The sequence below is a fragment of the Pongo pygmaeus genome, chromosome 5 (genome assembly GCF_028885625.2).
Source record: "Pongo pygmaeus isolate AG05252 chromosome 5, NHGRI_mPonPyg2-v2.0_pri, whole genome shotgun sequence".
NCBI classification, from domain to species: Eukaryota; Metazoa; Chordata; class Mammalia; order Primates; family Hominidae; genus Pongo; species Pongo pygmaeus.
The window spans coordinates 52,609,744-52,626,254 of NC_072378.2; the positions used below are offsets into that span (position 1 = coordinate 52,609,744).

Sequence of the window (16,511 nt, forward strand, 5' to 3'; positions counted from 1 at the left end):
AAGGAGGCGACAGCACCCAGAGCACTGGGCCAAGGCTCCCCTCTGCCCCAACTGGGCTCAGTAACACCTGTGACATAAGCCTCCCACCTCTTCCAGAAACCAGACAGTTATCTAATGGCCTTTAGGGGCATAAAACCTGTACTTTTTGGGGGGTGGAAGGAACTTGGAAGAACATGGTAAATTACTAGCGATGGGACAGCTACAGAACTGAGCACAGAGACTTCTCACTTTAGATTAGTGGTCCTTCAATTGGAGATGATGTCATTCCCCAGGGGCATTTGGCAATGTCTAGAGACATTCTCAATTGTCACAACTTGAGAGTTCCTGGCATCTAGGGGTTGGGGACCAGGGATGCTGCTGAACATCCTACGATGCACAGAACAGCCACTCCCCACCCTCCAACACGCAGCAAAGAAATATCCAGCCCAAAATATCAACATGCTAAGGTTGAGAAACCTGGTTTTTTTGATAGTGGTGCTTCGAAAAAATGAAGTCTCTGACATCAGCATATTATGGCACATTATATTTTGCAATGAAAATTACTGTCCTTCATTCTAAAAACTTTGGTCTTCATGTCTGTAAAATAGGCAGATAGCTCAAGATTGTGCTTCTTTCCAATGATGTTTTCCCTTTCCTAAATCATACCTGTTCTAATGATACACTTCCTTTTCCTACCCTGGAGATTAATTTCATGTCCTCTGCTCAGAAACTGGGGGTATGTTGTATGGGTGGCTGTGCTGCTGGGGGTGGGGCAGGACGTGAGTAAAGAAGAGAAGAGAGAGATGGTGGAGGAAAGTGTCCAGAATTGAAGAAACTGCACAAAAAGAGGTTTGTTATTCTGGCTGGCAAGCTGGACACATGTGCTTTTCAGTCCTGATTTCAGACCATCGGGCTGCCCTCTGCCCCCACAACTGCCTGCTCCCTTGCTCCCCAGGAGGAGCTAGAGAAGGAGCAGAGGTTAGCCAGAGGAAGAGCTGGCAGGCAGCAGCTTCAAGACAGCTATGTCACTGGCAGGGGGAGGGAGAAGGTAAGATGCCAGGACTACAGGGCCAGGAGGATGCACTCCAAGGAGGAGAGGACAAGCCAAGACAGAAGCTTCAACGTAACCCTGCACAGACCACTCTAGAACCAAGCCACGTTCTGTGGTGCCCTGCTTTCTCACCACCACCATCATTGTAGGCTTTCACCTTGTTGCCATTTCTACAGTGCCTTATTGAGTGCTTTGATGTCTGGGATATCTTATTTATTCCATACAGAGCACCCAAGCTGGAGTCCATCTTGCAGAAGTTGGCTTGGCTGGTTAAACTCATTCTGTGTTTCCTGATCAGCAGTTTCAACAACTTCAATGATGAAATGCAAACACTTGCAGCTGAGGAAGGGAAACATGTAAAGGACAGGCCGGAGTTGAGAGTGAAATTCTTGGCCTCCAAAACAGTCAGGATTGTCTCTAGGACTTTCCCACACCCCTGACACTGTCCATGGTTCCCACTAGGGACACAGTGCACCTTTCCTTCCTTGTCATTAAGCCTCGCGACAAGCAGGCAGAGTAGATACAACCTTCTCCTGCTGTGCAGATGTAGAAACTCAGGTTAAAAGATGTTCTGTAACTTCCTAGAAGCAAAAGAGCCAGGAAAGCACTGGTAGGATTTGAACCTAGATAAGTGTGACTCCAAGGTCACATGCATTCCACTTAGTTTTACTTGTCTTCATCAGGAAGAGAAAATAAAAGGGCTGCAATGCCTAGCCCCAAGGGAGAAGGACAATTTTCTAGCATCATTCAAACTATCCTTTCTGCCTACCTCTTTTCCCACCTGCTCCCATACATTGTGAAGACTGGCAGGCCACCTTTCTGGGGAGTTTCTTCTTCTTAGTCAGCTCTCTCCCACAGCTCATACCTCCCTAGAAACAGAGAGAAACCAGTGGGTACTCCTATTAGTTCAGTGGTTCTCAAACTTGAGCTGCATTGGAATCACCCAAGGGGCAGGTTATAGCACTAATTTCTGGGTCCTACTTCCAGATGTTTTGGGCTGGTAAGTGTTGTCATTCTTTTACAAGGCCAACATACAAATCCAGAGTTCTCCTTTAAAATCTGCAAGAATCAAAGATTTCTCCACCTCCTTTGAGAAACAGTTTAGTCAATGCTACCCCCTTGTTAAACCAAACAACCTCAATGTCTATGGCTGGGAGAATAAATAAATTATAGCATATTCACACAGTAGAAAACCGTAAAGCAATGAAAATTAATAAACTGCTGCTACCACATCAATATGGATGAATCTTGCAAATATCATTTTAAATGAAAATATCAAGTCACAAAACAGTACCTATGATATGATGCCATTATATACTAAAATATGCATATATATTGTTTAGAAATAGATGCATAAATGGTAAAAACTATAAAGAAAAATATTAAAATCATAAGAAAAAATAAATTCAGTGTGATTGTTACCTCTGGGGGGAAACATAAAGAAATAAATTGGAAAAAGCATTCAGTACAAAGAAAGCAATAGTACAAAACAGTAAAAAATAGTTCTTTTTAAAAGGTAGATCATTGGGCCAGGCATGATGGCTCACAGCTAAAATCCCAGCACTTTGAGAGGCCGAGATGGGTGGATCACCTGAGGTCAGGGGTTTGAGACCAGCCTGGCCAACATGGCAAAACCCCATTTCTACTCAAAATGCAAAAATAGCGGGGCGTGGTGGCAGGTGTCTGTAATTCCAGCTACTTAGGAGGCTGAGGCAGGAGAATCACTTGAAACAGGAGGCAGAGGTTGCAGTGAGCTGAGATAGCGCCACTGCACTCCAGCCTGGGTGACAGAGCGAGACTCCATCTCAAAAAAGTAACAACAAAAAAAAGTAGATCGTTGTTCCTGGGTATTGGTTTTACCATTATGCACCATCACTTACATATTATAAATATTCTTTTATAAATATATCATATTTGAATTAAAAACATAATTTAAAGAAATTAAAATGTCAAGTATTCAAAGAATATATGCCAAAATGTTACATTTCTTTTGGAAAATGGGAAGAGGAAGCATTATGGCATACTGTCATTTTCCATATTCTATAATTCTGTATCATATTTGATCTTCATGATGTTTCTATTTGAAAAAAGATTAAAGATTAAAGAAAAAATAAATTGAAGTCATGCAATGCGAAATACAAATTATGTATGATTTGTATGTACAAATTGTATGAGATGTATGTACAAATCATGTGAGAGGACATTCTGGACAAGGCAAGCTCCTGGCATTTGATAGATGCTAATGCTGCTTCTTTTTGCATTACAGGCTTAGACAACTGATGCTTGAGACACACCAAGGTACCTGCACACTAGAGGCTGCAGTCACCTCAGAAGAAAGATGCCCCCTGCTCTGGCTGGTCAAACGGAACCAAGTCCGTCTTCCTGAGAGGTTTGGTCCCCTTCAACCAGCTACAGCAGGGCTGGCAATGCCAAGTACTTGGAGAAACAGAAGAGATTCAACTGCGACTGAAACTACCTACTAAAACTTTCCTTGAGAAAACAATTCTGTTTTTTCCACCATACTCTTATGCTCCCAGGAAGGAAGAGAAGAGGAGTCCTGGAGTCAAAAGTGAGCAAGATTTTAATGCTCAACACACACCATTCTGTGCCTTTGCACTCGCAGCTACAGCCACTCACATGCTTTTGACAGACACACAGTCAAGAAAGAGTTTGAGGATGGAGTTTGTGCCAACCCTAAGCCAGCCAGGGGAAGAGCATGAGACATAGAAGACAGGGCTCCTGCTCACTAGGGGCTAACAGTCTAAGGAAAGAAATTAGACATGTATATATGGCGTGATCCAATTGAATTGCAAGTTATAGCATGGCTAGTTCCAAGGCATAATTCTTCTTACCTATCCCACCAAATATGCCTAGCACATTATGTATCATCAAGTCTCTATTGATCTATTCAGCCCAAGATATCTATTCGCTAAAAAATCGTTTATCAGTTCCCTGATCTGTAGAATGGGGATAATAGTACCTGTCACACCAGGCACAGTGGCTTATGCCTAAAATCCCAGCATTTGGGGTGGCTAAGACAGGGGATCACTTGAGGCCAGGAGTTCCAGATCAGCCTGGTCAACATAGCAAGATGCTGTTTCTACCAAAAAATTTTTTTTTGTTTTAATTAGCTGGATGTGGTAGTGCACACCTATAGTCCTAGCTACTTGGGAGGCTGAGGCAGGAAGATCACTTAAGTCCAGGAGATGGAGGCTGCAATGAGCTAAGTTCTCATAATTGCTACCTTTTACTAAGGGAGAATTCTGACCTGTCCTTCCAATTTATCTTTTAAGATTTGTATCTTTTATGGTGTGTGTCTGGAACTTAGAAAGTAATAAGTAAACATTTGGGTTTTAAATTCTATAGACATGTGTGTTCACATGCTATATTCTGACACAAATGGGGTAGTATAAGGGCCTAGAGCCTACCACAGTGACCTCAGAGGAGAACACAGAGCTTATTTGCACAAATCTTTGCATTCAGGAAGACCTGGGGTTGAATGCTGCCCCTCTAATTTATTAGCTGTGATATATCCTCTCTGCAGCTCAGTTAACATTGCACAAGTCTTAGTTCACTCATCTGTAAAATGGGGACAATGATACCAGCCTCAGTTACCGTAAGGTTTAAAACAGTGTTAATAAAGAGCCAAATATAAGCCCTTAAGAAATGGTAGCTGTTGTTTTACTGTTGTAAATGGTGACAGCACGAGAACAATGCTGTGTCCACAGGCACTTGTATGTGGAAGGAAAGAGCCAAATTAAAAAAAAAAAAAAAATAGGAGAAGAACTCAAAAAATACATAAAGGCTCACTGTAGGGTTTTTGTTGTTGTTGTTGTTGTTTTGTTTTTGTTTTTGTTTATTTTTTGAGACAGGGTCTCACTCTGTTGCCCAGATAGGAGTGCAGTGGCATGATTTCGGCTCACTGCAACCTCCGCCTCCCAGGCTCAAGCGATTCTCCTGCCTCAGCCTCCCAAGTAGCTGGGATTACAGGCACGCACCACTACCACCCGACTAAGTTTTATATTTTTAGTAGAGACAGGGTTTCACCATGTTGGCCAGGCTGGTCTTGAACTCCTGACCTCAAGTGATCCACCCGCCTTGGTCTCCCAAAGTGCTGGGATTATAAGTGTGAGCCACCATGCCCAGCCTATAGGGTATTTTTATATTCCAACTATTAATTCTACTAGCATGTAGCATACATGCATTCACCCTAGTACATATGACTAGTATATAATATGCTTTACTTTTTAAAAATGCTTTATACATGAGACGATCTTACCATCTTCAATATCCTGTCTGGAAAGCCTTCATTTGTGAGTGCTGTTGAGATCACATGTCCTCCCAAGTAGGACATGGAGTGTGAAAGCCATGGAGTGGGTGTTCCAAAGGGCAGCACAGAATGGAGTTTAGCTGTAGGTGCTGGGGACACACTAACTGGGCTCAACTCCCAGCTCCCCACTCTCCAGCTGTGCCACTTGAGCAAGTTGCTTGACCTCTCCGGGCCTGGGTTTCCTCATCTGTAGAGTAGGAATATTGATAATAATATCTACTTCATAGAGTTTTATAAGAATAAAATGAGAATACATGTAAAGGCCTGAAACCAGTATTGGGTACATAATAATACATTCTTAAGAGTCTTTATTTTTGACAATGTACCTGAAATGTTCCTGAAATTAAGTTGGTGTTCAATAAAAACTTGTTCATTGGAAGATCAGCTTCTTTGTTTATTTTAAGCACAAACTATGGGATCATGTAATTTTTGGTTCAGCTATTTCTACTTATCTCTTTCAATGCAGCACACTGGTTCAAAGCAGTAGTAAGGTGTGGGGGGTAGGATGGCAACAAGCTTCTCTCTGCTTCCCAGGTCTGTGATGAAATGGAACTTCCCTGCGAACTAGGTGTATGCCTCTGGGAGTAGAAGCAGGGTGATCTTGAAGCGCAGTCACAGAGCTGTCACCCAGAAGTCACCTGGCAGAACAGAAAACAAACATGATGTGGCCAAATACCAGCTGTCCTTAACAGGAGGGATCTTTTCCATCTGGAAGGGCAGAGGTCATGTAGGTAAAGATTAGATAAACAATGCCAGGTATAGACAAAAGGAGTGTAAAGAAAGAGTCACTTTCATATTTGGGATTTTATGGCTAAAATGCCTGATAAAACTGGACAAGACATATAAGGCTAAGACTAAATAATGTCTTCTCTCTGTTAGAAAGAAGCCAGCCAGGCCAGGTATGAGGGTTCATGTCTATAAATCCCAGCACTTTGGGAGGCCAAGGCTGGCGGATCACTTGAGCTCAGGAGTTCAAGACCAGCCTGAGCAAAACCCCATCTCTACAAAAAATACCAAAAATTAGCCGGGCACAGGGATGGGGATGCCGAGATGGGAGGATCGCTTGAGCCCAGGAGTTTGATTGAGGCTGCAGTGAGCTGCGATGGCACAACTGCACTCCAGCCTGGATGACAGAGTGAGACCCTGTCTCAAAAACAAAAGAAAAAACAAAGAAGGAAGGAAGACGGAGGGAGGGAAGAAGTGAGAGAGGGAGGGAAGGAAGGAAGGAAGGAGGAAAGGAAGGAAGGAAGTTAAGAAGGGAGGGAGGGAGAGAAAGAAGGTAAAGGAAAGGAAGGAAGGAGAGAGAAAGGAATAAAGAAAAAAAAGGAGAGGAGGGGAGAGGAGGGGAGCAATCTAGCACACTTCTGGCAAGGGTTGGAGAACACGAGTGAACACTGTGATCCAACTTTCTACCCATCCGCTTGCCCTCAAGGGTCTTTGCAGAACACATCTTTGAGGGCCACAGGATGGAAGGAGTTCTAGTCATAGCCTGCCTCCAAAGTCAAATATCGTACTGTCCCCTCTTATTCACTCCTGGAGAATTCAACTTCCATTCACGCTTCTGTTTGATTTTCCTTAAACCAGGAGGGGAGCAAATGTATTCCTGCTCCCACTCACCACTATAAAAAGACAGACCCTTTAAGAAAACACGTTTTCTGGTAAGTTTGAATGACCTTGATATCCATGTTCAAAGGTCTCACAAGCCCAAACTCTCCATTTCAGTAAGAAATCAAGAGGAATCAGAGAATGGGGACTGCTGCCCACGGGCTGCGGTTGCTCATCCTGACACAGCCCCTCTTCAGGGCAGAAATCTAGGTTAGGCCACCCAGTGGGGCGTGTGGTTTTGTGATAGCTGCTGTGTCCCTTTATGTGTGTTCCTGTATCATCATCAGTCCTGTGCCAGTAAGTGGCGGCCCATGACGTCACACCGGTCAAACATGACGACTCTTGGTCACCCTCAGAATGGACCCCACCCCCACATCTGGTGAGTGTTATGAGGAAGAAAATGATAGCACAGGCATGCTGAAGGAGCTCTTCCCCAGAAGGAGTTGACGGAAAATAGTGTGGGGCTATCTAACTGGCAGGAATCCAGACAAACAAGAAAATCCCATTAGTGCAGTCCATCAAAGAATTTCTGATGGTAATTCCTGGGGCTGGCAAGGCTGCTAGACAACAGGCAGCTCATACATAGCTGGGAGTGAATATAGGTCTATACTCTTCAAAGCATCATTTATCAATACATATGCATCAAGGAGGCTATTATCTTCTCTGCCCAGAATCTTCTCTTTCTCTGTTAACAGCTCAGTCTCCCTCCCTTGGCTATTCCCTTTTTTTTTTTTTTTTTTTTTTTTTTTTTGAGATGGAGTCTTGCTCTGTTTCCAGGCTGGAGTGCAGTGGTGCAATCTCAGTTCACTGCAACCTCTGCCTCCCGGGTTCAAGTGATTCTCCTGCCTCAGCCTCCCAAGTAGCTAGGACTACAGGCACCCACCACCATGCCCAGCTAATTTTTGTATTTTTAGTAGAGACGGGGTTTCACTATGTTGGCCAGGATCGTCTCAATCTCTTGACCTCATGATCCACCCACCTCACCCTCCCAAAGTCCGGGGATTACAGGCATGAGCCACCGCGCCCAGCCCCCTTGGCTATTCTTAAAATTACCTCTCCCTCCCTCCATTCACCATGTTTCCCCGAGAACCTTTACAACCATGCACCTTTCTCTAACTTAAGCCATTCTAGAGAGCCCTTTCGTGGGAGTTTGGATTATTGGTCTATAAAAATTAAAGCTGTATTTCCTTGGAAAGTTAAAATAGAAAGATGTGAAGCTTCAAAACTATTCCTAGTATTTCTCAATAGTGCTCAGTAAGAGATAATGAACCAATTACATAAAAAGAAACCAAAGAGAGAATAGATACAGAGCCCCGGAGGTATTTCAGTCCTGGACGTGGTTGTTCCCAAGGCCCAGTTCCTATATTCTGTATTCCTTTTTACCTAAGGCACTAAACACTGAAATTACATCATTTGCACACAAAAGTGCCCTAACTCATATAGCATCAAGTATATACCCTTTGACACTCTGGAGACATATTGTTAACTCACAAAGGGAAACTAACACAATCCATTTCTGTTTTTAAGGAAAATACATGTATGTATATGTTAAGAAAAATATGGAAGAATCTAAACCAAAGGTCCAACAGTAAATATTTCTAAACAATGGATTTTTGGAGGAAGGCGTCTGTGAATTTTCTAAATTTTTCCCAACTAGCATCTATTACTTGTAACAAAAATTAAGCCAGAGATTTTTTTTATGTTTTTTTATTTTTCCCAAAGCTATACATGTACAAGGTTTAAATTTTTAAAGCCTATAATGTAAAATAGTAATCCCCTGCCCCACCCCCAATTTCCAACTCTCAGTGCTATCCAAATTTAAAACAATGAAAATATGTAAGGATAGAACACAGGTCACTATGGGAGATGAAGTTTGGCAGCCTGCTGTGAATCAGATCTCACCATCCTTGCTGTACATCTGGCCATTCCTTCACCTGATGGCGCTTTCAAAAACAAGGCTGAGTTTTACCCTAACTCACCATTCACTAAATCCCCATTCAGTGTCCCCCTAAATCCCTACAGACAGGGAGAGTTGGGGGAAGGGTCGGTGGGGTCACCTTAGACACTATGTCATCCAAGACCCCGTGTGGTCCCTGCTCTGACCATCCTCTATGCCAAGGAAACATGTTCCATGCACATTCTTGACAGAATTCTGGTCCGAACACGTTCCTTTACGCCCCACATAAATCCCCCCTACTGCTGTGTAAACCCATTTCCTCTTGAATTTTCCTCTAGGGAAACTAAGAATAGCTGCATTTTCATCCACCCCAAACTAATTTTCAGTCCTTTCTTCATAGAAGGCCAATAAGTGGGTCTCAGGTACTTAGAGTTTTCAACTGAAATATCAGGAATTATTGTTCTCTTAATAGAAAAAAGTATTATAAATAGGAATTACACTTATGAAACCACACTTCCAAGATACAGAAGCCAATGTACTCACATCCAAATTTCCTGACATTCCACACCTTGACTCACCGGACCACACCTAGGTATTAGGTTGGTGCAAAAGTAATTGCGTTGCTGCAGTTACAATTACTTTTGTACCAACCTAATAGTCTCTTCACAAAAAAATTAAATTATTTCATGGATAGAAACAGAACCAATATATATGAATATATAAGTACATATTCACATATTTGTGTATACACACACACACACACACACACAGAGAGAGAGAGAGAGAGAAACAGAAACAGATTTATTGCAGGGAATTGGCTCATGTGACTATGGACGCTGACAAGTCCCAAAATCTGCAGGAAGCTGAAGACCCAGGAGATCCAATGATGTAATTCCAGCCCAACGTTAGTCAAGCAGGACGAATTTTCTCTTACTCAGGAGAGCGTCAACATTTTTTACCTGTTTGGGCCTTAAGCTTACTGGATGAGGCCCACACGCATTATGAGGGCAATCCGCATTACTCAGTTCACCAATTTAAACATTCATCTCATCTCTCTCAGAAACACCCAGATTAACACTTGACCAAACATCGGTGTACTCTGTAGCCAGTCACGTTAACACATTAATCATCACAACAGGCTTTTCTTCCAGTTAGTCCAAAAGACAGAATTGTTTCTGTTTTCTTGTAACTCCAAGAGGGGGAAAAAGTCTATGTGAGAGAATAAAAAACTTCATGTATCTTTAATGTTGCTATTTAAAATTTCTTTACCACTCTTTGCTCCTATTAGCCCGAGTATCTAAAATTTTATTGTGGCCATTTTGACACAGCTGTTCTGACCCCAGTGATTTGGACATTTATACCCATCTCATGTCTTTTTAAAAACAAACCACTAACTTTTCAACTTTTCCTTATTATCAAGTTACATACATGGCCACATTACCTCTCTCTGAGCCTCAATGCACCGCAGATCTCACTCCATCCCCAGACTTCCTCCAATCTCAAATTTTTACCTGCCTCTCTTGGTTGCGGAGGAGGCATGCAGTGAAGGTAGTGTCGGCAGATTACCTGAGCTTGCTTTTTATTAAAAAAGGTAAAGACCCATGCCTCCTTTTTCAGTTCTCGTTGATATAGACCAGTAGCAACATTACAATGGCTTTTAAAAATATCCCTTCAGTCATCACACACAAAACCGCAGGTACTCAGGAAGTGCCTAAAGGAACAGGTTTCAGTGGTGGTTGACAGCCCTTAGAGGGCGATCAAATTCCGACCAGTGGCATCCTCTAAGTAATGTGCACGTTTCCTGCCTTTGTGGGCTTTGTGGTGAAGGGCCATTGGTCAGAGAGATTCCACCCAGTGGCCTAAGCTCACAACAATGCCCTTGTAACTGCTTGACCCTGCTTGCCTCAGCTGTTTCGCATATGTGAAAGCCCTCATGGCCTCTGTCTCCTCTTCCCACTTCCCCCAGCCCCCATCATTCCACATTGTCTTCCAGAACCAGCAACTGTGGGCACCTTGGAGAAATGGAAAAATGCCACCCCAATAAAACAACCACCTGTTGACCAGCTTTTCCTGGGCTTCAACCTCCCTAACCAAGGGCACTCAGTAAAACGTGTTGGCCAGAGTGACCCACTGTTCTGCTTGACTTACCCAAACTGGAATGTCCCACAGCAGCAAGGGGCACTCACAAGAATAAAGCACTTTCATTTACAATGAAGAAAAGCTCTCTTCCCTGCCTGTGGCAGTGGACGGCACTCATCCTGCCTGCAAACACACACGCACACACACACACACACATGTAGGGTAAAGAAAGAAAATCCAGAGAAGGAAAGAGAAAAGGAGTTCTTTTAAAACTAAGCTTCTTATATTACAGACATTCCTCTGGCTCCCGGCATTTCCAAGTGGCAAATGGCACTTCTCGGCACTCTCTACTGAAGCTCATAAATGTGTTTTATTCATCACCACACATACATGTGCAAGGAGTGGGTGTGCTGGGACATGAGGGTATGAGAGGGGTTGCAAAAGAGTGGAGAAAGAAGGATGGAGGAGAGTATGGTGGAAAAAGAAAGGTTTTATTAAAAATACCGAAAGCAAATACTGCATTCCTGAACTGCATATTTTCCAAAAAACTAGTTGCATGTTGGCAAGTAGCATCTTTTTATTTAATCAACAGAATGCTTTTCAATGAAGAAAAAGGACTCCAAAAGAGTCCCAAGGGGAATTGGCTTGAACAATTATCAAGAAGCAAACATTTAGAAAACAAAACCCAATGGAGAGTGTAAACACTAAAAAAATTCTCTGTGTGTTACTAGTTTCAGGTATGTCTCTTTGTTATCTTATTTTCCTCTCTCACTTCTCTTTGTCCCTCCCTGCCTCCATCTCACTGGGTCTCCCTGGGAGGCCCTGCCTTCATTGTGTACATCATGATGAGTCACAATATCATCAGACTGGGCCGAATCTCTGAGCATCACCCCCCAGGAGGGAGCCTTGGTTCCCTCAGTCCCAGGGAACCCACCTAGCCCAGTCCTTCAATCATTTGCAAGAATGTCACTGAGTCCTTCCAGCCAGAGCTGCCAAGCTTCAAACTGCTCAAATAGTGGAGGAACTGAGCCAACAAACTTCCCTCTGCATCAGCTTTAGGTGGGAGTAGGGGGAGGTAAATAAAATCAGACTAGGAAAAAGCCGAGAGCATCCGGGAGAGCTGACATGACCATGAGCTGGAGCCTGTGTAGAGCACCCTATTTCCACGGAACTCACCCAGCATGTATTGGTCATCATTTATGCCACTCCTACTTCCCCCAAAGAACACAGACTGTAGACACTTGGTATTACAGTTTTGACTCTTCATCAGTGACTACAAAAGCCCATGACACAGTCATTTATAATTTAACTGAAACAGAAATCTGTGCTCCCTCTGGGGTTGTTGTGTAGAAGTGAGTCATTTAGGAAGTGAGTGAGTCCCAGCAGGCTGCCCCGCATCTGCCTCTCAGCTTTAAGGGTTCTCATTTCATTCATAATCTCATTTAAACCTGATAACAACCTAGCAGATGGCTGTCTTTATCTCCATGTTGAAGATGATGAGCTGGCAAAATCAAATGCTACAATCAGGTACGTGAGATTTAGATAGTCTCAGCGATTTTAGAGCTCTTAACAACAGAGAGTCAGAGTATGATCTGAAGTAGGTACATGAGAGAAGAACCCAGAACTTGGGAAAGCATGGTCACTGCTGTCAGGCATTACACCTAGCCATGAGCTTCCTGGCAGCCAAGGCAAGGAGGAAATACAAAAACGTTCAACCAACTAAGTAGCTTAGCATTTCAGTCTTTATGTTATTGCTTACTGAATCGTCTATATTTGGTTGTTAGATAAAGACACACTGAAAGACACTTCTTCAAAGAGTCAGGGCCCATCAGAGTTTGAGCTTTTGTCTCATGGGTCAGTTCCCTCACTGGAATCCAAGTGACAAATCTCACCATTCACCTCATACTAACATATCAGTGCTACTAAAACATGTGTTGTCATCAGTGAAATTATTTACTTCAAAGGTTTATCAAAAAGGACTACTTCTTAGGGTTGTTTTTATTTTTTAAAAAATTACAAAATGGTGCTAAATGTACCCCAAAAAAATGCCTCAATGGATGGCCAAGAAAAGAAACAAGACAATTCACTACTAGCCAGCAGGCCAAATGATCATAAAAATTTCCAAGGACCATATTCTTCTTATTAATATGTTTTTCTTATAAACGTATCTGTGGTAAATATAATAATAAAACAAGAATATTCGATGAACATAAATGGTAATCTAAAACCACCAAGAACCCTCTACAGGTGAAAGCTACCAAAACAAAGTTAATACTCACTTTAAAGATTGTCCAGAAAATAGAAAAAGAGAAAATGCTACCCAATCCATTTTATGAGACTAGTGTAATCTTCATTCTGAAACCATTTACAAACTATACAAACAAGAAGATTTTTCTCTCATTTTTAGTTTTGAATATGAATGTGATCATCCTGGGTAAAATACTTGCTAATCAAATCCAAAGAGTAATAGAACAGTAATAATATATCATGATCAAGAAGACTTCCATATGACTGACTGGAGCCGCAGTGATGGCAGCCACCCATCCTTGTCCCCGAATCCAGTCTTCTTAGGCAGTCTCCAGTCTGCTGCATTGGCTGACAGGAATTCCACCTATTTTTAGCCTCTGTGGACAGCTCCATAGGGAGAATGAACTATTCGTCAATGTCAACCATATTTTACTGAAGATTTTCAAGAAGATTGGCCGGTCTACAGCTCCCAGCATGAGCGACGCAGAAGATGGGTGATTTCTGCATTTCCATTTGAGGTACTGGGTTCATCTCACTAGGGAGTGCCAGACAGTGGGAGCAGGACAGTGGGGACAGCGCACCATGCGCCAGCAGAAGCAGGGCGAGGCATTGCCTCACTCGGGAAGCGCAAGGGGTCAGGGAGTTCCCTTTCCTGGTCAAGGAAAGGGGTGACAGACGGCACCTGGAAAATCGGGCCACTCCCACCCCAATACTGCGCTTTTCTGATGGGCTTAGGAAACGGCACACCAGGAGATTATATCCTGCACCTGGCTCGGAGGGTCCCACGCCCACGGAGTCTCACTGGTTGCTAGCACAGCAGTCTGAGATCAAACTGCAAGGCAGCAGCAAGGCTGGGGGAGGGGCGCCCGCCATTGCCCAGGCTCGCTTAGGTAAACAAAGCAGCCAGGAAGCTCGAACTGGGTGGAGCCCACCACAGCTCAAGGAGGACTGCCTGCCTCTTTAGGCTCCACCTCTGGGGGCAGGGCACAGACAAACAAAAAGACAGCAGTAACCTCTGCAGACTTAAATGTCCCTGTCTGACAGCTTTGAGGAGAGCAGTGGTTCTCCCAGCAGGCAGCTGGAGATCTGAGAATGGGCAGACTGCCTCCCCAAGTGGGTCCCTGACCCCTGACCCCCGAGCAGCCTAACTGGGAGGCACCCCCCAGTAGGGGCAGACTGACACCTCACACAGCCGGGTACTCTTCTGAGACAAAACTTTCAGAGGAAAGATCAGACAGCAGCATTTGCAGATCATGAAAATCCGTGGTTCTGCAGACACCCCTGCTGATACTCAGGCAAACACGGTCTGGAGTGGACCTCTAGCAAACTCCAACAGACCTGCAGCTGAGGGTCTTGTCTGTTAGAAGGAAAACTAACAAACAGAAAGGACATCCACACCAAAAACCCATCTGTACAACACCATCATCAAAGACCAAAAGTAGATAAAACCACAAAGATGGGGAAAAAACAGAGCAGAAAATCTGGAAACTCTAAAAAGCAGAGCACCTCTCCTCCTCCAAAGGAATGCAGTTCCTCACCAGCAATGGAACAAAGCTGGATGGAGAATGACTTTGATGAGTTGAGAGAAGAAGGCTTCAGATGATCAAACTACTCTGAGCTACCGGAGGAAATTCAAACCAAAGGCAAAGAAGTTGAAAACTTTGAAAAAACTTTAGACAAATGTATAACTAGAATAACCAATACAGAGAAGTGCTTAAAGGAGCTGATGGAGCTGAAAGCCAAGGCTCGAGAACTACATGAAGAATGCAGAAGCCTCAGGAGCCGATGTGACCAACTGGAAGAAAGGGTATCAGTGATGGAAGATGAAATGAATGAAATGAAGCGAGAAGGAAAGTTTAGAGAAAAAAGAATAAAAAGAAGTGAACAAAGCCTCCAAGAAATGTGGGACTATGTGAAAAGACCAAATCTACGTCTGATTGGTGTACCTGAAAGTGACAGGGAGAATGGAACCAAGTTGGAAAACACTCTGCAGGATATTATCCAGGAAAACTTCCCCAATCTAGCAAGGCAGGCCAACACTCAGATTCAGGAAATACAGAGAACACCACAAAGATACTCCTCGAGAAGAGCAACTCCAAGACACATAATTGTCAGATTCACCAAAGTTGAAATGAAGGAAAAAATATTAAGGGCAGCCAGAGAGAAAGGTCGAGTTACCCACAAAGGGAAGCCCATCAGACTAACAGCAGATCTCTCAGCAGAAACTCTACAAGCCAGAAGAGAGTGGGGGCCAATATTTAACATTCTTAAAGAAAAGAATTTTCAACCCAGAATTTCATATCCAGCCAAACTAAGCTTCATAAGTGAAGGAGAAATAAAATACTTTACAGACAAGCAAATACTGAGAGATTTTGTCACCACAAGGCCTGCCCTAAAAGAGCTCCTGAAGGAAGCACTAAACATGGAAAGGCACAACCGGTACCAGCCACTGCAAAATCATGCCAAAATGTAAAGACCATGGAGACTAGGAAGAGACTGCATCAACTAATGAGCAAAATAACCAGCTAACATCATAATGACAGGATCAAATTCACACATAACAATATTAACTTTAAATGTAAATGGACTAAATGCTCCAATTAAAAGACACAGACTGGCAAATTGGATAAAGAGTCAAGACCCATCAGTGTGCTGTATTCAGGAAATCCATCTCACGTGCAGAGACACACATAGGCTCAAAATAAAAGGATGGAGGAAGATCTACCAAGCAAATGGAAAACAAAAAAAGGCAGGGGTTGCAATCCTAGTCTCTGATAAAACAGCCTTTAAACCAACAAAGATCAAAAGAGACAAAGAAGGCCATTACATAATGGTAAAGGGATCAATTCAACAAGAAGAGCTAACTATCCTAAACATATATGCACCCAATACAAGAGCACCCAGATTCCTAAAGCAAGTCCTGACTGACCTACAAAGAGACTTAGACTCCTACACAATAATAATGGGAGAATTTAACACCCCACTGTCAACATTAGACAGATCAACGAGACAGAAAGTTAACAAGGATACCCAGGAATTAAACTCAGCTCTGCACCAAGCGGACCTAATAGACATCTACAGAACTCTCCACCCCAAATCAACAGAATATACATTTTTTTCAGCACCACACCACACCTACTCCAAAATTCACCACATAGTTGGAAGTAAAGCTCTCCCCAGCAAATGTAAAACAACAGAAATTATAGCAAACTGTCTCTCAGACCACAGTGCAATCAAACTAGAACTCAGGATTAAGAAACTCACTCAAAACTGCTCAACTACATGGAAACTGAACAACCTGCTCCTGAATGACTACTGAGTAC

At 43.1% G+C, this 16,511-nt stretch overlaps 1 protein-coding gene across 1 annotated transcript; it reads right to left on the reverse strand.

The window, feature by feature from the left end:
* Window positions 1-833: 833 nt before the first annotated feature.
* Window positions 834-5,451, reverse strand: LOC129039048 (uncharacterized). Its single transcript, XM_054492594.1, has 4 exons — window positions 5,310-5,451; window positions 1,800-1,899; window positions 1,163-1,369; window positions 834-940 (listed from the first exon to the last, which is right to left on the reverse strand). Exons 1-4 carry the CDS (start codon window positions 5,382-5,384, stop codon window positions 834-836), a joined length of 489 nt encoding a protein of 162 aa, XP_054348569.1. The 5' UTR covers window positions 5,385-5,451.
* Window positions 5,452-16,511: the final 11,060 nt, after the last annotated feature.